At 40.4% G+C, this 23,871-nt stretch overlaps 1 protein-coding gene across 3 annotated transcripts; it reads right to left on the reverse strand.

Moving 5' to 3' along the window:
- Positions 1-118: 118 nt before the first annotated feature.
- Positions 119-23,871, reverse strand: LOC104569176 (very-long-chain enoyl-CoA reductase). 3 transcript variants are annotated; one of them, XM_088524514.1, is made up of 13 exons: positions 23,712-23,871; positions 12,437-12,487; positions 11,926-11,977; positions 11,596-11,640; positions 10,038-10,141; positions 7,870-7,985; positions 7,645-7,750; positions 3,910-3,982; positions 3,777-3,820; positions 2,376-2,433; positions 1,547-1,635; positions 510-555; positions 119-407 (listed from the first exon to the last, which is right to left on the reverse strand). In XM_088524514.1, the coding sequence occupies exons 1-13, from the start codon at positions 23,796-23,798 to the stop codon at positions 280-282; spliced, it is 999 nt and encodes a 332-aa protein (XP_088380640.1). In that variant the 5' UTR covers positions 23,799-23,871; the 3' UTR covers positions 119-279. The 3 variants fall into 3 exon arrangements, with proteins under 3 accessions (XP_088380640.1, XP_088380641.1, XP_088380642.1); XM_088524515.1 differs by lacking the exon at positions 23,712-23,871 and adding an exon at positions 21,137-21,179; XM_088524516.1 differs by lacking the exons at positions 7,645-7,750; positions 7,870-7,985.

Here is a 23,871-nt window from a genome sequence, read left to right on the forward strand (position 1 = left end):
ACAAGCTTCTTCTTATCTCTGACCCATCGCAGTGGTCTTCGACTACCAGCTAAGCAATAGAATTTGATTTTTCAGAAGTGCTCCTGAGTTACAGAATTCTCGAGGGTAAGGAAGTACAGCTTTCAAGCTATACAGTTTTCCCAAGCAGTAGTGATTCAACATGCATCAGAATAATCTAATTAATTCACTTATTTGACAGGAGGTTTTTGAATGAAAAGAGCCCATGAGCTTTTCTTTTGAAGTTCCATGCAATAATCCAAATAATCTGTTTTTTTTTTTTTACAACAAAAAAGGAATAATTGGCATTCGAAGACTTGGATAGTCCTTGAATTCTCGTAGATAGGTGTAATGTTTATCCTTTGCCCAGATTGTCATCTGAATGAAGCAAAGCAAGGTGAACAGCCCCACTGGAAGGAAAGAATAAAACAGGTAATGTTTCATTATCAGGGTAACAACATATGCTTTTATGCTGACAACACTTCAGGGAGCAGTACCAAAACATTACTCACCTGGGACACACTGAGTCATGATAGTGAAACTGATCCATGTCCCAACCTGTTTTGGCCAAGGAAATGAAAAATATTTCTGGTGGCAGCATTTGCATTTATGTCTCAATTGACCAAAAACAACCTTGTCCTAACACAGATAAATAAAAAGTGACGGTCAGCCAAATCAGTTTCTAGTATCGATAGCTTTTAGCCAAAAAAGTGAACAGTGTCTTGCTATACCGAACAAAACCTTAATGTTTGATTCCATAGTAATTATCATGAGTAAAATGTTACGCATTACAGGATAGTTTCCTTTCACTTTCTCTGTCAATTTTGATTTTGTTGCTCCTCTGTCATTGTTAGGGATGGCAATTTTCAATGGCATTAGGCCAAATTGTTGTTCTCATTAACATCTGTTAATTAAAGTCAAGACTTCATGCAGTCTTTCTGCACAAGAGTGCATTTTACCTTGAGCTGCACTGGTTTTAACTGCTTTTAACCTGAGCCAGGAGTTTTGTTTCTGATTAGAGAATATGAGGTGATTCACTGAGTTAATCTTCTAAATAGCCACCACCAACACAAGTTATTCTTTAACTGTGTAATTCACAGACTGGGCAAGTAGACCTGGTAGATAGTTTCATACTCCAGTTTCCCCATTTTTTTCTGTCATAGTCTCTCCTATTTAGCTGTCCACTGTCTTCCTGAATACTCTTTCGTGTTGTAAATCTCATATGGACCTCCATTCCCTCATTGCAGCACACCCACAGTGTCAGTCTCCCTGTTTCCAAATGTTCCTTGTCTGCATCTTGGCCAGCAGCCACATGGAGGCATGGCTCAGGGTCTGGAGGCTCTAAGGTGCGGTCAGTAAGTAATGCATCAAGGGGAGAGAGAAAGAACAGACAAGTTCCAGTCTGAAGAAATTTCATGGGGTTTATGGGAAGAGGCTAAATGTATTGTACTGAACTGTCTTAAAGTTTCCTTCTGTATTTAACATTCCAGCAGAAATGAGAACACACCCAGCAAAACTAAAATCTTAGCATCTAGATTGAAATACATACCTCATATGTATAGTTAGGGCAAGATACAAAGAAGAACAGCCATGTGAATGGATTCTTTGTTGGATATGGAATTTTACGGGTTCTGGATCCTATAAATTAGAAAAAAAAATCATAAAAAGATACTGACACTCCTAGGTAAATTGCAGCGTTCTCTAATGAAAACCCAAATCTGCCTACTCATGGGTTTCACCACTGCCATTGGGACAAGCAGGACATGGGAAAACAAGACATCTGCTGGACCCAGAGGAAGGCATAGAATAACTGTACGGAAGTGTCCCAGCACTTGGAAGACATCCGCATCATATTTGCAGCTGTGGCCTTGGATCACAGTCACTCCCATAAGACGTACCTCAAGTATGTTTTAGACTTCAGAAATATAAGTGTTCTCAGAGCATCTCAGAACTGTTTTTTTGACAGACACTGTTACTAAACAGAACACGTTTGGCTATTGCACAAGGACCCCTGCCCTGCAGCATGATCTTGTGCCCCTTGCAGCAGCTAGTCAAGTTGCTTTTGCTTGCTCACTGCCCTGGAAGACTTGCTCCTTTTGCACCACCACTGTAACTAGTATAACTGCTCCCCAGAACAATCTGTCCCTAAACAAAGAAAATTTACAGTAAGGTAAGAAGTTTTATTTAAGAGTCAGGTGTTGGGTTTCTTTCTGTCTTCCCTAGAATCCAATGTTTGCCATGCTGAACAGCCTACACTCCCACAAGCAATTGTCTGCAGAGTATCAACACCCTCCAGGATCAGGCCTCTCATGAGAGTGTGTAACTGTGGAAGTACTGCCTGGATACACAAAAGTGAAAAATTATAATGCAGTTTTTACCATCTCTCCGGAGGTCACTGAGGGCAACATGAATAGAAAAATTCCCAGCTTCACACAACTAAAAGAAAAGCCATAACAGAGTTAAAAAAAAAAAAAGTTTCCCTTCTATTTATTCTTGTTCTCTTTGTTAGTTCCTGGCATACTTTAGAAAAGTAAAAAAATCTATTGTGAAACCAAACTAAATAATAGCAGTTAGTGTCTTAACAAATGTCCTTAACCAAGATTGCTTACTAATAAGAGGATTGAATAATAATTTTGTTCATCCTCACTTCAAATATTAAGCTACGTTGTGCTATAAAGATTTGTCAGCAAAAGTGGACTTAGTAGGCAAAAGGTCAAATTTACTCTTTACACAGTCCCCATGAGGTCTAAAGGTAGTAAGTCAAAGAGGATAAAAGTAGATCCAGTGAATACTTTAGATTGTACTCGTATTTCTAGAAACACTAAAAAAAGTTGATTTGGACAGTTTTGATATTTCAAAAGTTATTAAAGGTAAATAATAGTTTTCTTCTCTGAAGATTTATTGATATGAACCATAAAACTTAACTGATCCAATATTCTCCAATGCTTTTAAGTAATGCTTCCTCAATCAATTACATGGCAAGTATATTGAAATGGCTTGTTAATATAATCATAGACAGTCTTCAATGTCTGCAAAGTATAATTATTAAAGCAAATGACTGGTGGTCAGAATTCTGGGGTTTCATATCCAGCTCTGTACTTCCAGTTACATAGTCTCTTTATAAAATGGAAATAGATTATTAACTCATAAAATTCATGCTTGGAGGCTGCTTTGAGATTCTTTAGTTTCTAGATTTCTAGATCATTAGTTTCTCAAAGCAAATTAACAGCTGATATTCTAAAGTTAAAAATGAGCTTGTCTTTCTTGCTAGACTATTGTTGTTTCTATGTATAAAATGGTCATAAGCACCGTGAGAATGAACAGACATTGACTTAAGGATTTTGCTTCATTAGGCAAGCTGTAAAAAAAAAAAAAAAAATCTCTCCTTGAAATTCAACAGCAGCATAATTTCTTGGATGCCCACTTCTCTGACTTTTACGACCTTTGTGATCCTTAGCAATAAAGGAGTTCATAAAATTCACTGTTTTTTAAACACATGACAGGGATAAAGGATTGTTTTAAAAACCATGAGAGGTATTCCAGCAGGTAAATAGCCTAGTCTCAGAATGGATGTTCAATCAAAATCTTCACATTAGAAAGGGGGAGACATTAAAGCAGAACAGGTAAGGTCTGCTTGCAGCTGATTGACTTCAGTAGTATGTCCAACTGTCCTAGTTTTAAGTACTTGCTTATCCTATCCACTGCTCTGCTTATATAACATAAGAAAGAAAGAAGCATGATTCAATATTAAAAAAAAAAAAGGGAAGAAACAGACCTACCAGAAACATGATCACAGCAAAATTTATCTGTTTTCTTCCATAGGCTATAAAACAAAATATTTAGTGATGATTAGGACTAATATATAACTAATATAAGTATATAATACTAATTGAGAGCCATTCTGATACTTACAAGGAGGGGTGTAAAGAGGGTGATTGATGTAATAAGCAAGCCAAGCAGCAAAACCCCAGTAATACAAGCAGTTCTGAAAAACAGGGAATTTTTTTCTGCTTTAGGATTTTTAATGTTAGGATACTTAACCATCGCATTTGCCATGGGAAATCAATGCTAACTGCTAGGCCAGTATTTGCTGCAAGAACTATTGATCCTTCATGTTGTAGATAATATAATGAAAAATGACAAGGCTAAGTGTTGTAAAACTGCAGGGGACCACAGGAAATAGCAGGGAAGTAGTGCTTGTAGAGTATGATTTCTTCTCAAATATCTGAGCTGTTTAGTTTATAAGCACTTTTTGAAAGCATGATCTTCGCATTGAAAATAAATTCCTCTTGTCTGGCAAGCCATTTGGCCAAAGATCCTGTGTCATAAAGACTGTATATTGAAAATGGACTGGTTTTGAGAACCACAGAGACTTTATAAAACCTGTCTTACACACTGTGGTCTCTTCCCTGCTTATTGCTTTGTACTGGCCAATATCTTGCCCTTCCCTTTCTCCTCCATCCCATCAGTTTCCCTTTCTTCCTATGCTTTAACGTTTCCTCTACAAAGCCTTCATGCCTGACCCTACGGGTTTCTCAGTGGGGGTTGTCCTTCTGCTGCTGCTCTTGCCTTTCCATGATCCAGTTTCTGTTCTCTGAATTCTGGCAATACGGGTCACAGTAGTGGCTGTAGGGATATTTTCCCAACCAAATCTTACAGTGCGTACCTAGGCTGGGAATCTGTACCCCACTAGGATGCTATTTAGAGCAAGGGTCTCTATCTCTTGGTTGGTTTTCCTGATTTTGTCTCGTGTGTGTGTGTGTGTGTGTGTTTGTTTTTCCCCCTGACACTCGTCACCCTTTCAGTATCTTAATGACAGGTTACCTGCTCCTCCTTACCTTCCGTGGGTAGAAGGGAGGCCAATTTTCAGCCCTTCCTCTTCTTTTCTACACTCTTACCTCTAGGTGCTCTTCTCTTGCAGGCAAACTTTTTTAACCCTTGTCTCTCTGTTAACCACTTAAAGATCACGTCTCTCATCAGTTGCGGTTTTTCCTTGATCAAGCCTGGTGTCGTAATTTCTAGTACTTCAGGGCAGGTTTAGTTCATCAAAATTGAGCAAAACCAGATTTGAGCTCTCTACCTACCCTTTACCACTTCTGTTCTTTTCCTCCTATCATTCTTTCTCTCATATTCTTTGCTTTTGAGTAAAATACTCATCCTCTCAGTCTTCCAGGTGACAGCATTTTCTTGGCCTTCTCATAGGGCCCCATACCTTACTCATTTCTAAATCTTGCTTTTTCCTTCACAGCTTTCCTTTTCTGCCCACAAAGGCAAAACACCCATCACTGCATTCCCAATTGAACTTCTTTTCTGACTTGGAATTTTGCAGGGTTTTTCTGCTGTATATAGCAAAACTGCACTTCTAGCAATAATACCCCAAAAGTGATTACCTCAGCATCTGCAGTCCGCACTAGCTGCTTGCCGAGTACCTGACAGCACGTTTTTCTGAAAATGCTGCTGTGAGGGGTAACCAGCCCTGCTGCTGCAAGCAATTGCATCAAACACTCTGTTGCATTTTCACCATTTCAGAATTAACTGAGCCACTGAAGCAGCCAGAGGCCTCTTTGGGTGTGACCAGGTAAACATGTTATGTCTGTGTTCTGGGATTAATTCAATTTATGAGGAAGAACAAAATATTAACCATGAATTACTAGTGAGACAAAGAGGCAGAGAGATTAAGTGACTTCTCCACAATGCCTTCTCATTTTCCCAGGAAAAGCAGCAGAGCTGAAAGAAAGACTCCAGTTTTGAGCATTTTTAGTCAGGGGCCTATCCACAAACTGTTCCTTTCTCGCTAAGCTAATTTCTTCCACCCTCATCCAGATGGGTGTTACTAAAACATTCTCAGAAACTATCCTGGTACAACCACTGTCATCTTTCTTCTAGTTAGCTCCTTTATCCCCATAACATTTCTGATTTAATCACTATTTTGCTAACCCTAAATCAGCTCTTTCCTAAAGCCCAGATAATCAGATAAATCCAAATAAAATTCCACCTCACCTTTGCCTAAAAACAAAATGATATATCTTAGAAAGAATTATATTATGATAGTCTGGTAGGACTTGCTTTCTCTCTTCTGCTTTGGCTTTCTCCTTTTTCTGCATCTTCTATTATCTTTCTATTTATTCATATTTTCTTTTTGTGAAACAAAGACAAAGAGTGTGAAAATCATGAATATCATCAATTCCTTTCTCAGATCTCCGCTTATCAAGGCTTAGAGTGTCTCTTTTTAGGGGTAGCTTTTCACTCCTCTTGGGGAAAAAAACAATCTGCTATGCATGTGATGATACACTTAAAGTTTAATCTACCATCTGTATGTGAGACAGAAAAGGGAAGAGTGTGTGATATTTTTCTGACTGGTGCAATTCAGGAATAACACCATTAAAGTCAGTGTAATCATAAAACTGCTAAGCAGGAAGAGGAAGAACTATGAACAACTTCACAGATGAAAGCCAATAACATGAACTTGAGAAGGCAGAAAGTAAAAGTGTTCAGAATGTCTGGCAAAATTGACAGTTTTAGCAACTACAGTTTGAATGGTTTGAAGGGAACAGTTGTCAGAGATGGCAGGGATAAATGAGGATTTATTGCACTGTACAGATTTTTTTCAAAGTAAAGATTTTCTAACTTCACAGATCTGCTGCTCAGCATGCATTAGTTACTGTGTGTCAAGAGCAAACCCTGAAGGGAGCTACTAGCCTTTTCAGAACCCACGCATCCCTCTGCTTCAGAAAATGCTGACAGTAAGTTGGTGGGGGGAATTTTTTAAGGTTACTGCTTAGCTCTAGACCCTCCTTCCATTCAGCAACATGAAGCTGTTGCCAGAATTATAGAGCTGCTGCACAACTGTAACGAGTTAGCCACAATGCAGAGCTTCAGCTGCTGGAAGTATCACTGCCACAGTGTAAATTCCAAGGGACAGAGTAAATAAAAGGTATTGAATACCCGTTTACTGATATCTTAGTATGTACTTTTCCAGCTATAGATAATAATCTGCTCTCTTCCAGAGCATAAAACATATTTTGAATAACAATGTGTTCTGCTGTGAACATTCTTAAATAATGAGTTCATGAATCACTACACAGTCTACTGCACTGCCTTGCAGACATCTAGGCAATAGGAGGTTTGCAGCCTAACACCCACCCTGCACTGTAGCAGCACTGCCAACGTTGGGGTGCGTGTCCAAGCCACAAGAAGAAAATACAGAATAGCCAAGCTGCTTTGTGCTGGAACAAGTAAAGCTAAATTTACAGTTGCTAAATGGTAAAGATAGTGTTGGAGGGAACAAGGTGTAAAATAACTGCTATAAAAAGCAGATTTTTCAGCAATGTATTTTTCTCTACTACCTGAATAGTTGAGATTGTTACTAAACCCTTCATACCCAGGGAGCTACTGGGGAATGCATAAAAGGGAATGCTGAAGGTATGAAATTCTGAAAGCAATGAGAAAATTGTAATGTAAGTAATAGTATGACAACATGTGGTTATACAATAAGAAATATTTTGAAAGAACTAGTGATTTATGGGGAAGTTTTCTGTGCATTACTACGAAAGCCACACCAACAAACCTGTACTGCAGCAGCAGTGCATAGGGTGGCTAGGCTGAATATATATAAGGGGGCTATGGATAGATTCAGTCACAATTTACCTTCACAATATTCCTCAGTGGCATAGTCCCATGGGAGAACCGATGAACAAATATTGTTTCAATCAACCTTTTCATGTAGTGGAAAGAATGGCAGATACATGCCAAGCTAAAAACAGCAAGACAAAAGCATTTAAGAATGCTTACAGAAACAAGTGTGGCAAGACATTTGGAATAAAACTGCATCACTAACAAGAAATACTGCTCAAGGCCTGCAGATGGACTTACTTAACTACTGGATGTGGGCTTGATGTAAACCTCTCATCCAGGCCATAGACAAAAGGCATGCGGAAATAAAACAGAAAATAGATGAACAATGGACCTGTATATTCTATCAAAAATACCTGCAAAAAGAGAGAGAATAATTAGACAGCTGAATCAGATGGTACTTGTGCTTTGGTTTCTTCATAATAGGTAATGCAGTGGGATAAACACCTCCACTGACCCACTAGAGAGGCACTTAGAGAGGCAAGGGGAGAGTAGCAGGTTTGGGAACAGGACATGAAACTTGCAGACATGCATTTAAATCATTTGCAATGCATTTGCATTGCATTTGCAAATTGCACAAAACTACAGCCATAGTCAGTGCAGCTGACACAATATGGGTAAGAACATGTTATTGTGGCAACCCAAAGCTCATGATAAATGTACATGCATGTTACATTTACACAACTGCCCTGCTCATGCCCTCAAAAACTATTGCTTTATTTTAGGTAAAAAAGAAACTTGATGAGGAATTTATCTTGAAAAAAGAGGGATTTTTTTTTCAAATGAATGATTTTGTTTAAATGGAAAAAATGTTTTGTGTATGACATATGACATGATTTGTATGAACAGTTAACATAGCACATACACACATGATAACATGTATATGCTGTGCATTTATACAGAGCTGGAATCATTTTGTCACAGGAAACAGCCAAGTCATTCTGTATTCAAATAATCTCTTGTTTAAAAAAGAACAAGAAAGAAAGTAAATCAAAATAAGCTACTATCTAGCTTAATTTTATTTCAAATGAATTTCTTAGGAATATCACTTTAAATTGAGGTTGACTTTGAACCAAGGTTTAATAATTTCACTTTCTTCTTCTATAACTGTGTAAGGTAGGTCAATACCTCAGTTATGTAGAAAAAAGGGAAGTTTTGTGCATTTCTGTCAAAGTTTCACTGATCTCTAATGTGTTTAGAGCTACTTTCACACTCAGAACAGTTGTATTATCATCCATTTTTGTAATAGAACCTGCATTTTTTCTGGCAAAGGTATGATTTGATTGTAGATGAGAAGTTTGTCTTTTTATTTCATAAAACTGAAGTATTTCTTAGCTTACACGAAGTAGCTTAAAGGACAGGGAGAGCAGAGTGTAAATGAAGAATAATGAAATGGTCCAGGTTGACTGGTGGTACTCTGTGATATTTTGGTGTATGTTAATGCATGTGCACCTTGAATCTGCATTGTCTGCATAATTATTTCCTCGTTTTAAGATTGTGATTTAGCAGCTGCCTGTTTTATCAGCAGAATATCCAAAGTAATGATCAGGGATTTAGTCTAATAGAACAATATTTTTTTTTATTTTACCTTTTATCAGTATTGTTTTTGCTATTTGTCATTAACACAGAAGATATTATTTCATGTTGCATAGCCAGAAATTGCTACATGTGCCTTTAATTTAGTGGATGCCTTTTGCTTTGTGCTGTGCTGTTTAATTGGGACTAGCAGATAGCATGTGTGTTGTGGAGACTCAGAAGACCTTGCAAGGTCACCTCTGTGCATAAACAGCAGTGCTGTTTCACCTGCTGAGTGAGCTCTGATGGAGTGAGTCTGTGAATTAGGGGACTAAATGTGTGCAGCCTTCTTGGACGACTGCTAATACTGCAGAAATGATCAGCTGTCAGAAGCCTGCCATTAGCATCCTGGGGCAGAGCCACACACAGACAGCTGATTTAACTTCCATGCATTTTCCTCTTAAAGTTAGTTGAATTGCAGAAATGGAAAACCTCACATGCCTCTGCAGGAAAACTCATGTGAGTACAATCCTGATCTTTGAGAGGAGAAGTTATATAAATCCTCTGAACCAGATCCTCAAGGACAGTTAGACACCTAGTTGCCAATGGTTCTGCATTAGACATCTCAATCTGTGAGAGACGCGGCAGCTTAGTTCAGTAGAGCCAGGCTACCCTGCAGCAAATTCACTGCTGCTCTCCAGGGGACTAGGCATTCAAAATATTCTGCTACTGGTTTCTCTGGTTAAATGAACTGAAGTGATGAGGATTCATTGCCTGCATCCACTTTTAGAGCAGTCATCATGCAGAAATATTGGAGAGGGACAGAACGTGATGTATTGATTATTAATGGAGAAATACCCCTTAAAATGCCTTGGACTTGTATCATAGCTCACCGTAGTCCATCCTATCTGTGGCCCTAAATCTTTAAAATATAAGGTAGCAGTTGTGCCAACAGGGAGGTGCTGCAGGATTTCCTCATCTCTCAGGGACTTTCCTTCTAAGAAGGAAAGAAGTAGTTACATCTCAGTGAAATTAAAGTCAACTTCGGTAGCATCTTAGCCTTATATTGTGCTTTAACCAATCTGTGAGACTCTTTGACCTGACACAGGTTCACTGGAATCTCAATAATGAACTAAAAATGCTTGTATTTAACTTTGATTTATCTTAGTAATCACATATAAGTCTTCTTACTCACATCTAAACAGTGAGGAGAATTCTCAGTCCTATCTGCCAGCCCAGCCTGCTAGACTCGCTTCTTCATGGATACAGCAAAAGTTGCTGATGGGCAACTGCCATGCAGTGCACTTCACAGCTGAACCTCCTTCTCTGCTCGCTTCTCCTTGCTCATCACCAGACACACCAAAGATGGCATAAGCTGAGATTGGAAGACCTTCTTAAAGAGCTTTTTATTTCCTCATTTCTTTCTAAGCAACTAAGTATGGGGTTATTCCACAGGACTTTGGCCTGCTCCTGGGGAAAGGAGGTAAGACAGAGACGAGACTCTTTCTCTCCCTGCTTTGTAACATCTTGTATATTCTGGGTATTGTCAGACGCTTTCTTTAAGTTGAACTTCCCATGTTAGGAATTTGATCTACAAGATGCATACCAGCTTTAAGCTGCTTGAGGTGGTGTTCAAACTTTAAACTCTAGAATTTTGGGGAATTGTCAGGAGGCCAGCATTTTTTATAGCAAGTCTCACAACACAAATCCTTTGAGGGTGTCTGACAAAGTAGATATTTGTGGAAGGAAATAGGATACTCATGCTCCTATTTTCCATGTACAGATTCTACACAATGAATTAATTTCAATTAGCACAATTTTATGGGAATATATAAATTATGTTAAGTAGAAGCAAAAACAAATAAAATGCTATACTTCATACTGAATGTTAACATGTTAAGACTCTTTTGCAATTTGACTTTTTTTTTGTGCACCAAGTCAGTGTACTAAGAGACTTCTGTTAGCAATACCTATATCCAAATTAATCAAGCTATGTCAGCAAATCCTATATCCGTGGTAATGTATTTAGCATCAGCTTACTCCAGAAGAACTGTAATTCCTGCCTGAGAGCAGAGGATTATGTGAACTGACAGCTATAACTCATAGCCCATCTTAGTACTCCCAGCTAAGCATCACTGTGGGCATCATTTCAGTGCAGCTGGGGAAAAATTGGACCTAAATTTTGAGCTGCTTGACTTCGAAGCAGAGATGCTCAGTAGTTGCCAAGTGCATTAGAACAATGTCCAAGCCCCTGAGTTAATTGCCAAGCACCAGATACCTTGGGGGAACTCGGTCCAATACTTTCAAAGAATTAAATTTGTTCTGGATTTTCTTCGGTCTTCACAGGGCTAATCAGCATAGCTGGAAACTTATTCTTAAACCCTAATACCTGTGCAAAGTGCACTTTTTATGCCAGCCCACTGCCCACAGCTAGTCTTCCTGAGTACTTACTTGGATCCAGCCTTATCGACTGCCTTGCCGGATACCACTGAGGATCTGCAAGACCATATAGAATTGTGTGATTTACGATACTTGTTTTTAGATTTAACTATTATAATGAATGCAACACAATAAGAAAATAATTTATTTGAAAATTTTTAAGATTATTTATATTATGATGGAATGTGAGAAATTGTCAGAAACTGTCAGAAATTACACAGCAGGAAAAAGAAAAGAAGTATGATAAAAACGATTTCGAAACAAACATTCCAAACTGGAATTGCATCTTACTTATATATTCAGTATTCTGTTATGATGTTAACTGTTATAACTTATACTCACATGATTTATGAATCATCAATCTGATTTCCCTGATTGTCGCATTTGATTCAACCTAGGCAACAAAGAATATCATACGTATCAGATACATTTTGAAAGATGACCATTCAGACTTCAAGTAGAAAGGTGAATTTGACAACCTTCTTGTACCTATCTAGGGTTGGTATGGATGTTTCAGAGTACTTCTTAAAGGAAAAAGGGAGGATTTAGTTTGTGGCTCTTGTTTTAGAAACAGCTACCGTAGCAGTGATCAAGGGTTAGCACAACAGCAATGATGGCTTGTGAGTGAATACAGCAAAGCTGTCTCTGCCTTAGTGAAGCAGCTCAAGTTGAGCTTTTTGCCCAAGAGTGCTTTCTGAAAAAGGGTTGTACTCTGCAGGCAGTGTAAAGAAGTGTGTGTGGTTGCTGCCTCTGCAGAGGCCAAAGAAAGGCTTTCATTCAGGAGATGAAATAACTTTTTGCAAACACAAAATGTACTTAGTCACCTACCATTTTAAACATATTTTTGTTTTACCTTATCTAGGAAGCATAGCTGTTTCTTTGTCTTCCAGTCAAGGATTTCTACCTGAGAAGATACAAAACAGTAATTATTAAGCAGAATTGGCTAAATCATTGCATAGATACATGTACATATGTGTGTGTGTGTATATGTGTATTATAAAATATATATATGCTGGGGTGGCCCTTAACGTTAGGGGGAAAGAAGGAAACAAGGATGGACAGTTTTCACAGGTGTCACTAAGGAAGAGATTGACCTTCAGAATTTTTGAAAGGCAATTTGACAAGGAATAATAATATATATGCGTGTATATGTGTGTATGTATGTAAGCAAATATTGAGTATATACATCTTGAAGATTCATGTGCATTGTTTCCAGAACATGATAATTGTGGAGAGAAAATATAGGCAGGTATATTGAACAAAGCGACTAAAGATCAAAAATCCTATAGAAGTTTTAACAGGAATATTCAGAGATGCTCTTGCCTCTTCAGATCACCTACATATTATCATTCTTAATGCTTACCAGTAGTGTCATTACAGCCCGGAAAAGGAAAGAGTAGGAGTATTTCAGTGATCCTATTAGATTTTGACAAAAACACTAAAATTTTAGTCAACAGCCAAGCCAATGTGGATTTGTTGCATAGCTAAAAGTTCAAACTTTATCTGTCACACCAAGTGATTGTGACTATCATTATTCAGTACCAAACTGTTTGCTGGGTTTTTTAAATGAATGCCTAGCATGTTTGGAATTAACTGACCAAGGGAAGAGATTAACATTAAATATGATTCCTAACTAAAAATAGAAGTCATAGTCCAGTATCTTTTTAATAGGGTTGCTTTGAAGAGATCACTTGGTTAGAGTATCTTATTTCCTTCTTGTACTTATCCTAAGTTGTCATTCTCTTGTTGGTGCAGCAATAGAGCACTTCTGACAGAAGTGTCAGCTCCAGTCTTCTCCACAACGGATACTAATGCAGTGAAATGCTCTGCCTCTGCATTGTAAGATATAGGAGGGGTTCAGGCAGGTAGGCACTTTCCCTTCTTCATGATGCATAATGAAGATGTGACTGGTAATTGGGATATTACTTTTTTTTTCTTCTCTCCATTCTGAAGGAAAATACCTGGAATACTCCTTCATTCTGAAGGGTTATGAAATACCAGGAATTTCAAGTTCTACTGTCTCTGTGCATGGAAATCTGCTGTGAGGAACAAATGAAAGGGATTTCCTTCCTAAGAGAGTGTTCTAAGACTATAGCATTCCATCTTTTGCAGTCCACAAAACTGGTGCTTTGGAAGCTCTAAACCACTTTTCATCCCTTCTGATGCTGAGTTGCTGCAGTGAACCCTTTGGTATATGTCAAATTTTTGTGTTAGTGAATACCACAGGGTTACCCAATAGACTGCAACAGCACCCACAGCCTTAGCAGTCTCCTTCCCATGACATAGCATGCACAAATTAGACCAGACTTCTCCAGGTGGAGATTTAGTCTATCACTTTCAGTGTCTGTACCAGAGATCCTCTCCAAACCAACTTTGAAGTGTTTTAAATTGTCTTTCTGCCACCTACTATCTTTTAATTGAGCTATTTTCATTATGCACAGACTGAAGATTATAGAGCATTTTCTTTTTTTCTGTGGTCTTCCATGGGGTAAATGTATGCAAATGTAGAAGTGCCTCTCTCAACTTTTGAAAACAGAGCGAAAAAAAAAAATCAGCCAAGACCTGCTACACTGCTATTTGGTTCCACTCCAGGGTGTCTCTCTGAAGTGCCAGACTGGTATAACTACCTATACTGACCTACTTCAACAGCCTAATAGGAGCATATAGAGAAGACGATCCAGGCTCTTCTCGGAGGTACACAGTGATACAGCAAAAAGCAACAGACCCCATTTGCAATATTTTAAGTGGATAGAAGGGACTTTTTTCACCATGAGGATGTCTGAACATAAAAACAGGTTACCTAGAGAGGATGTGGCATATCCATCCTTGGAGATGTTTAAAACTGGACCCAGACCCAATGTGCTCCAATCTGGTTACACCTGCTTTGAGCAGGAAGCTGGACTACATGCCTTACAGAGGTCCTTTTCAGACTGAATTATTTAATATTTCAATTTTTTTGGACATCTGAATTTCCTGAACTTAAGACATTTCAGTTATTTTCAGTTACTTTCCTTTTTCAGGAAGAGGGACAAAGGAATATGGCTTTAGATTCTGCTCCGTTGCATGGAAAGCTGTGAAAGGACAGAGTGAAAACAAGGTAAATGTTTCTTCTAATTTTCATGTTTCTTAGCTACGACAGAACATCCCCAAAGAGTTCAGATATTCCCTGCAACAGAGAAGGGGCAGAAAAGCCTGATCCAGGTTAAGAAATATTATCTTTTCTGAACATAATGGCAAGCCCCATGCACTCACATAGCACCAAACGGTGTTTCCAGTCTTCACAGCTCAGCACCAAGTCGGTTAATGTATTGCTTGGCAGTAGTTTTTAGATACCCAGCATTCTGTTCTTGGAACATTCACTCATGGGTATCATCGCTTTCAAACATGAATTGTTTGGCTCAGAGAATTTTAATCTCTATGCGTTTTCAAAGCATTTAGCACAATAGGGTACTGACAGTTGGCTTGCATTAGCGCAGTATGACTTTACAGTCCACTTATTTGGTGAATTTTTAAAGGCCTTTTAAATTACAGCTTCTCTATGACTATTTTTTGTAGACCTCAATCGATGTTTAGATTCGTGCAAGATACCTATAAATTAAAAATCTTTTGGAAATTACCATCAATATTCCCCTTCAAAGTTTATAAGATAAATTTGTTCTAGTACATAAGCAAAAAAGACTGAAATTGTCTTTAAAAAAGAGGAAAAGATTTGATTTTATTTGTCTAGAATGGGTAAAATGCAAAGAAAAATCTATAGCATATGCAGAGAAAAGTACATTCTACTATTCATAGAATCATGAAATCACTATATTTGGAAAAGACCTTCAAGATTGTCTGGTCCAACCATATCAAATTGTTATTCATAGCAGAAGTAGTTTATCAGTGGAGAAAAACGGTTGAGTGGACACAGTGTTTAAAAACAAATCTGAAGATACAATTTCCCTTCAACAGGATTACAAAAAAATAGTTAATCTATTGCCTCCCCCTCTTTAGAGCCATGTAAAATGCTGAAGTGTCAACACAGGTTTAAGACCAATGTGACAATCATTACAGAAGTACTGACACACTTATCACATCTGTGCATCTTGGAAGTTTTATTTGCAACTATTTGTACTCAGGAAAGTAAACTATCTTGGTGAGATTTTGTGAGCACTGACATAAGCATATATTGTATTGATTTCTTTTTAAATTACTCAGTAAAAAAAAATGCTTATTTTACAGTCTGGGAATCAACCAGACCAAAATAAGGGAAATGCAGAATAAATTAATTCTTTAACTTTTAGTGTGCTTATATGTCTGGTTTCTTTAATTTGATCACCAAAAAAATAAGTCTTATGTTTGCCACAGTTTAATCATTCTAAACATCTTCCCTTTTCTATGGAATCAGTCATTTCCTTAGACTTCTCTTAGACTTCTTTGGTGGTTATCTCTGAAGAAAACAAGCATGCCTTGATAAAGGCATCTAGGGAAAATCAAGAATAACCTTCTAGAAGTAAACGGGGTTAAGCCAAAGGGAAATGGCTGTAAGTGTAGTTATACTCAAAACTATGTTTATGCTGCTGGTGCTACAATGGACTTTTCATCTGCAACATTACAATGTGAGAAAAGTCGCAGGGGCTAGGCTAAGGATGTACCTGGTGTTGCTTTTTTCTGATATATCCAACAAGAGATGCCTCAAAATAATAAAACAGGACAAGAAAATAGCAAGGGGGGAGAAGGGGCAGATGGACACGCAGACAATAGAGATCACAATTCTCCAGCACCAGAAGTGCTACCTTTGTTTTTAAAGCTTTTAATGGATTTTTAATTGGTGCATTCACTTGCTTTTTAAACTTGTGTAGACTTTTAGCATCCACTTTATCCTGAGACAAGGAGTTCCATAGCTAAACTACTACTTAAAACAGAACAAAGTCAAATGTTTAGCCACAAAGCCAGATTCCATCCTCTTACCTTTGCAGCGCAGTACATTATCCTGTAAGAGTCAAACTAAGTAAAACTCTTCCTCTCCAAAGCCATTGGCTTATGTTTCATAAGGCCAGAATCCCACTGCATTATTTAACTTTGTATAAAGGGAGGAGATACTGACATGCAGACTCAAGGGTTAGATTTCACTTCTGTAGTATGTCTAACGTTAACAGGTTTACAAACACACTAGATACTTATTCCTCAGTTTCCTAATTCCTGCTCCTCAGTTTTCCAAAATTCTTAACACATTTTTACTTCTTCCACCTGTTTTAGATTTTCTAGCTAGGCATACTTGCATCTAAAAGCTTAAGGGCCTTAATCCAGCTTACAAGAGTGTATTCCAGTTTAAAGCATAGTACCTTACCAACAAGAAATCCTGAATTTCCACTTGTGGGCTGTTTCAAGAACTGCTCCCTTCCATTGTCTTTCTGTTCAGCTTTTCCCTGCAGTCAATCCTTTTGGGGATAGTGAAGAGGAAGAGGCAGAATTGAGTAAACTCAGGTGACTTAGCTAGACTGCCATTTCTACTCTGGGAGCTGGGTGCCTAACCTGAAGGCAATGGCAAAGCCAACTCCCTCTGTGGGCCTGGATCTGAGTGCAGTTACAGAAAGGTATAGAGCTGTGAACGTGCATCCTTCAGAAAGACGAATCCATTTATATGGATTAATGGGATTAATACATGAATTAATAATCCATATTAATGATTCTGTGCATAAATGATCATAATGGAAATGAAAAATTCTGCTTCCTGCGGAGTGAGAGATTGTTCTTTTTTTCCCTACCCAATACTACCTGGACATCCAGGGTTTTCAATAGCATTCCATAGTCTTTTCCATACACAACATAGAATACTTGTTGCTTCCGGCCTCTGGTTAATGGTGATGATTTTCTGCAATAACTACATTCAGGCAGGGGAGGTTTAAAAATTCTCCCTGAAATCACAATTGTTTTGTTGCATCAGCACTGTGATTTGCAACGTTGAGCTCCAATATCTGTAATCGTTCCATTACTACCCTTTGTGAATCACTGTGTGTCTGGATGTCAGTACACATCCAGCGTACGCTCTAGGCATAGAACTGAAGAGACTGGAGAGAGAAATTGTTCTCTTTTGCCTAAGTATCAAGGGGTCTCCTGCCTATTGTCACGTAGGAGGACTGGAAGCCCTGGGAAGTCTTGAGCCTTTAAACTGAGGGCTGAGCATAGAAAATTTATATTCATTTCTTAAAACATACTTCAAAAAATCCATTATTTTCTTTAAAATGAGACTTCAAACCCTGAGTAGCTTTAGGTACTCACTGCCAAGTAATGTTTCACCATCACATTCTCCTATATAAAATTAAAAGCTTTTCTTCCACTCTGTAGGAAAAAAAGGATAAATTGCCTATCACTTAGATGAAGCAGTGCAACTGACTGTACAAAATGTTGCTAAGTGTACAGAAAATGGGCAAGAGATGAGAAAGAGAGAATTTCCCCTTGCCCCTCCATATCCTAATCTTTTTCCTGTTCTAATATTCTTGCTGTTCCCTATAGCAGCAGAGCAGACATTTTGAAAGAGCAGGGTAATCTTCAAACAAGCAGTGTCCTGTGAGTTACCGCTCAGGTGGGTGTCTCGAGTAGGGCCTTGTCTTGCCCGGGGCAGCTCCTGGAGCACACAGACCCCTTGAACGCCCCATGGGCCGGCAGTCCTGCTCCTGGCACTTGCTCACAGGCCTCTTGCTCCATCAGGCTCCAAGCAGCATAGCTCTAAGCGGGAGAAACCTTTGTAACAGTAGCTGTGACATCTCAGCAATGCCAGCTAGGCAGCAGTTGCCCTCCGTTTGCATTCAGAGGGATTTCATCACAGTCAGAAACTTCGAATGCCAGCAACGGGGGAGGGCATTATTGCTTTTAGGCTTTAATGCCTATGTCAGCTCAATATATCTTCAGGGAGTGATGATTCCAAAACATCATTGGCTACCACTGCTCACAAAAGCCATTTCCCATCCAAAACAGATAAGAAAGCAAAATTACAGCTATACTTCTTATGACACTTATTTTTACAGTATGAGTGAATTTGCTCAAGTATCTTTCCTATGGGAAGACAGAGAACCATACTATTTTCTTTGTATTAAATGCTTTTGAAGACCTGCACTTGTCAAGTAGAAAGAAAGGGTAGAATTCATTAGCCTAACTTCAGAGCTTTCTACCACACACATTTACATCTTAGCAGGTCACATAAATGGCATTTTTAGGAAAAAAATGAGAAAAAGAGGCAATTTTTGAACAAGGTGTATAATTAGTTATAAAACTGGAGAGTTGTCCTCCAATCAATTTAGAGAAATAAACACTATTAAAGAATATTAATTATATATATTTATATCTCTATGACTTAGATTTCTAAATTTTGGGAAATGAATCTCCTCAAATTGTCAATTGCAGTGTATGTGCAGACTGTGTACATATTTCTTTAAACTGTAGCTGTTCTTACTAATGTATCCTGAGATATTAGTGATAATATCACCTTTGAGGTGTTTTTAGAAACACACCAATACCTGAAGTAAACAAAAACAATTCCAGCATTATTATGGAATAAGAAACCTTTGGGCCACTACTAAGATATAGGTCTCAGAGTCCAGGGACCTGACTTTGAGTATCAGTTCTAATACAGACACTTCATAATAACTATGGGCAAATCATTCAGCCACTTTGTTGTTTTTGCAGTAGATTCACTACTGCATACTACTATGACATAGCTCATACCTTTGCTTAATCAGGTTGTTGCTCATAGTTCTCAGTACTAAGTTTGAACAGAGTCAGTTCAGAATAAGGACTTATATGTACATCTAAAGCTGCCTCTGCCTTTCAGTGGCCTCCTAAAAGTCATTTTAATACTGTGATGCCTGTTTATGAACTGTGTCTGTCTTTCTGTGCAATGGGAAAGACACTTGAAAAAGAAGGGAATAGCTGGTGTCTGAGCACTGACAGTCAGTCTGACATTCTTCCCCATCTTTTTGTAGGTCTGTTCACTGGCGATTCATTTTCATGGTTATGGAAAAGGTCCTTCCTACGTACCTAGGGACCTATGAAACTGGTTATGTACTAAGCACGAGCAAATGCACAGGCAAAACAGGAAGACATATTTTACCAGTAAACCTCTACTTAACTGGTAACAGTCATCTTATAAAAAATTCATTGTCAGTTTAGTGTTCATTAAGTGCCTTGTGATTCTTATAAGGAAGCACTACAAAAAAGCAATAAAGAGTAAATGGTTTAGAAAGAGAATAGTATCCATACAGCATTTCAATGCAGAGAATACTAACGTTTGTAACATCAGTGGATTTTTTTTTCCACTTAGTAAGCTTTAGGAGAGACTAGGCACCTTCTCTCTATTGCTAGTTCGGTTTTGAATGCATGGTGAGGAGAATTGTAATTCAACATCCTAAGCTCTCTTGGATTTATAATAGAAAGCAAATCAGTAGGAAGAGCAGTACAGAAAGTGATACGCAACACCACTGTTCAGAGCTACTGAGGACATCATTGTCCACGTCTAGGTGGTATGGCCACCTAGATCATCAGCGGGGGCCATACAGAGTCCCCTCGCTGATGATTTAGGTAAATCTGCTCCCGCTTGTTGTACAGAGAAAAACATTGAAGACATGCAAGGCTGATGTGTAAATTCATGAGGCATTCTGTATTTGCAGTAATGTTGCCTGGACACTTGATTTAGGTCTCAGAAGACCTGGATCTGCTGCTACTGTTCTGCCTAGAGAGGTGGTGCAAGTCACATCACTGCCCTGTGTGCACAAGCAAGTGACAGTAATGATGCCCAGGCTTTGAGGTCTCCCAGGAGCAAGTGTAGATGCTGTTCAGTGAACAAGTCCACAGACCAGGCATTGACTGGCGAAATCCAGATATTACATGTATGCCTGGTCCTGAGTTTCAGTCTCACAGAACTTTGGGACAGTGATAAAAATGCCTCTGGGGGCAGTGAAAAGCTTTGCCGTTTTTCTTTAAGTTCCCCAGGGAAGTGTTTGTTGCAGAGGAGAGGTACCATGCAGGGACCCACCTCGCTCCCCTGCCGGCTAGAGACAGCTTATTTTGCTTAAGTATTAGCAATGTTCAAATGAACTTTTTTATCTTTGAAAGCAAAATCTCAACTTTTAGGTCACGGTAACAAGCTGCTGCTTTTCCAAATATTTTTGACTGTAAGCAAAGTTAGTGCTTTAAGAGCATCTGGTTTGTATTTCACATGGGGAAGAATGTATTCCTTTTTAAGCAAGTCTTGTGCTGGAGAAGCTGAGGTAAACCTGTAGAAACAGAGTCAGTAGAATCAGCGTTGCTGCCACTTCGCAAGTGCAGGTCAGAAGAATTTTTGTATTAGCCAGTCTGTTCTGTGAAAGAGAGTTAGTCTGGCTGTTTACAGAGTTGATGAGATCTATTATCCTTCCTATCCGTTAGGTGTACGTTATTCAGCACCTCCTGTACACACGAGGCGCTGACCTCGCCACTTTCCGGATCGCTTTTATTGCGCCCCGCGCGCAGCGGTCACAGAGGGCCGGGCGCAGCGCAGCCCGCGCGGATCCCGCCCGCCCGCGGCGCCCGCACCCACCTCGAAGAAGCCGGATCTGCCGCCCATGCTGCGGCCGCCGCCGCCGCCCGCGCCCGCCAATCAGCCGGGAGCCTCCGGCCGCGGCGGCGGCAACGGGCGGGGGGCGGCGGCGGCACCGCCCCGAGCCGGGGGCCGCCTCCCGCTGCCGCCCCCGGGGCCCCGGTGGCTCCGGAGCGCTGCGTCCCGCGGGTCCCCGCGCCCAGAAATGGGGGCAATCGGTAAAGGGCGCCCGCTGCTGAGGTGACAGCCGTGGCGCTGGGTCCGACAGGACAGTGTGTTTTCCCTGCAGCATTACAGAGTGAGTGCGGGAAATTCATTGCTTTTCCTATTTCTCACTGATACGGAGCGTCTTAGTGAGGGAACCAGCAAAGACATCATCGATCAAGATCCAGAATGGATCGCCCTTCTGTCGCTGCCACTAACCCTCGCGCTGCAGCAGCAGGCGACCGATGGCAGAACTGAATGTGGGCAGGAGCTGTGTGCGCGCAGCCCTGGGCACCAAGTGCGTGGCATAAAGCCCTGCGGAACCTGCTCTTGTTTCTCCTCCAAACAGTATTCATTAAATGATGCTTTTTTTTTTTTTGCTAGAGCTAAATTAATTAGAAAATCATACATAGTATTGCAAAAATTAGCAAATCCTACATGCTGTGAAAGAACTCTTTTTCACTGATATAAATTTCCATTAGACAGAGCATTTCTGTAATGTATTGTGTAAAAATGCTTTGCAATCCCCAAGTTTAACATGACTCCATTAGAATGAAAAAAGGAGAAAAAATGCTTAAATGAAAAAAAGGGCAAAGAAAAAAATGGAAAAAAAAAGAGAGGCCTCTTGTTGGAAGCCTGAGGTGGAGCAGAAAGACTGAATTCTCTACTAGAGTAAATATGGACAAAGCCATGATCAGCTATAGAGCTGTTCACAGCAATTATGAGTTTGTGCAGTTTACCTCTGGGCCAGGTTAGTCTTTCTGGGCTTTTCTTTCAAAGAAAAGGAAAAAAATATATGACTTTGCAGTTCACATTTCCTTCAGTACGTTTCAGTCCCACACATTCTGTATTTGTATAAGGAAAAAATATTAAATATATGATAGTAATTGAAACTCTGGCCTAGAGCTTGTGTTTCCCTCCACGGGAGTCACACACAGGAGACACCCATCCTGCTCCGAAACGCAGGATGGCTTCAATGCTCAGTGCACTGTTCGAGTAGCAAGTTAGTGTTAAAACGAACCCAAACCCCGGCCCTGAATCACTGCAGTGACTCATTTCACATCTTGTCCTGCATATCTTCATTCAAACCCGCTGGCAGGAAACTGGGGTGATGTAGCCTGAATTAAACATTAAGTTTCATCAAAATGAAAGCACAACAAATCTAAATAAGCATTCATTGTCCTTCAGGGCCTTTTACCTCATCTTCTATCTGCTACAATTTGATAGTGAAACACAGAGTGCCATGACTTAAGTTTGAGAGCAGATAATAGAAAATATGTGTAAAACAACATGTTCAGGCACACCACAATAACATCCTGCTCTACACAGCTCTCCAAATGCCCCCCATTGGAATCACTTCTAGAAGAGTTCTCCTTCTCCTTGCCCCAAACTGAAGCATGGCGTGGAATACAAACAAAATAGGGTATTTTCTAGGTTCAGCCAAACTACTCATAACTAAGGAACTCCTCTTCCTATCCTCCTGGCAGCTCCTCGCTGCTGGCTCAAACAAGGGATGTGATTGTCCCCCGTATTTGGCACCAGTGAGGCCGCAGCTCAGATACTGAGTTGAGTTTTGGGCCCCTCACTACAAGAAAGACACGAAGATGCTGGTGTCCAAAGAACAGCAATGAAGCTGGTGAAGGGGCTGGAGCACAGACCTTATGAGGAGCGGCTGGGATTTAGTCTGGAGGAGGCTCAGCAGAGACTTTACCGCTCTCTACAACTGCATGAAAGGAGATTGTAACGAGGCAGGGGTCAATCTCTTTTCCAAAATAACTACAGATTGGACAAGAGGAAATGGCCCCAAGGTGCAAACCAGAGGAGGTTCAGGTTTGTATTAGGAAGAATTTTGGCAGAGAAAGAGTGGTGAAGCATTGGAACAGGCTGTCCAGGGAAGTGGTGGAATCATCATCCCTTGCAGTGTTAAAGAAACGTGTAAACGAGGCTCATAGGGTAGAGGCTCATGGTTTAGCAGGCGTGGTGGTGATGAGCTTATGGTGGGACTTCATGATCTCAAAGGTCTTTCCCAACCACTATCTAAACAGGAGGCAGGGCCTTGGCCACGAGGCCGGCGAGGGGTCCCCCGCCTCTCGCCCCGCCCACCCTCCCTACCGCCCCGCCCACCCTCCCTACCGCCCCGCCCACCTCCCCTGACCCTCCGCCCACCCTGCCGCCCCCGCCCACCGCGTCGCCCCGCCCATTCCGCATGTCGCCCCGCCCATTCCGCATGTCGCCCCGCCCCCGCGCGGGGTGCCGTGCCGCCGCCCGTCTCCAGGGGGCACCGCTCACGCCTTCCGGGGGCGGGTGCGCGTGCGCAGCGCACGCAGAGCGCGGCGGCCGTTGGGCGCGTGACGCGGCGGGGGCTCGGTACCGGGCGTCGCCGAGCGGGGCCGCCGCCCTCCTCCTCCTCGTCCCATCTCGTCCCTTCCCTTCGCGGCGGGCCCGCCCCGCCGCCCATTGTGCTCGTGCCATGTGACCAGGGCGGCTTCTCGCCGTTGTTTCTGCTTAGTCACCGCGCGAGAGATCAGAAC

The sequence above is a fragment of the Tinamus guttatus genome, unplaced genomic scaffold, assembly GCF_059628265.1.
Source record: "Tinamus guttatus ecotype Peru unplaced genomic scaffold, ASM5962826v1 Tinamus_guttatus_pri_ptg000211l, whole genome shotgun sequence".
Taxonomy (NCBI): domain Eukaryota; kingdom Metazoa; phylum Chordata; class Aves; order Tinamiformes; family Tinamidae; genus Tinamus; species Tinamus guttatus.

Bases quoted from the DNA above. Each gene is read 5' to 3' on its own strand.
- LOC104569176 (XM_088524514.1), bottom strand. From the start codon at position 23,798: ATGGGCGGCGGGGCGGGCCCGCCGCGAAGGGAAGGGACGAGATGGGAC. The intron at 7,986-10,037 runs GTGAGCTATGAT...CTCTTTTTGCAG, and splicing joins CACAGATAGGATGGACTACG to GTATTTTTGATAGAATATAC. The intron at 7,751-7,869 runs GTAAGTCCATCT...TGCTGTTTTTAG, and splicing joins AGCCCACATCCAGTAGTTAA to CTTGGCATGTATCTGCCATT.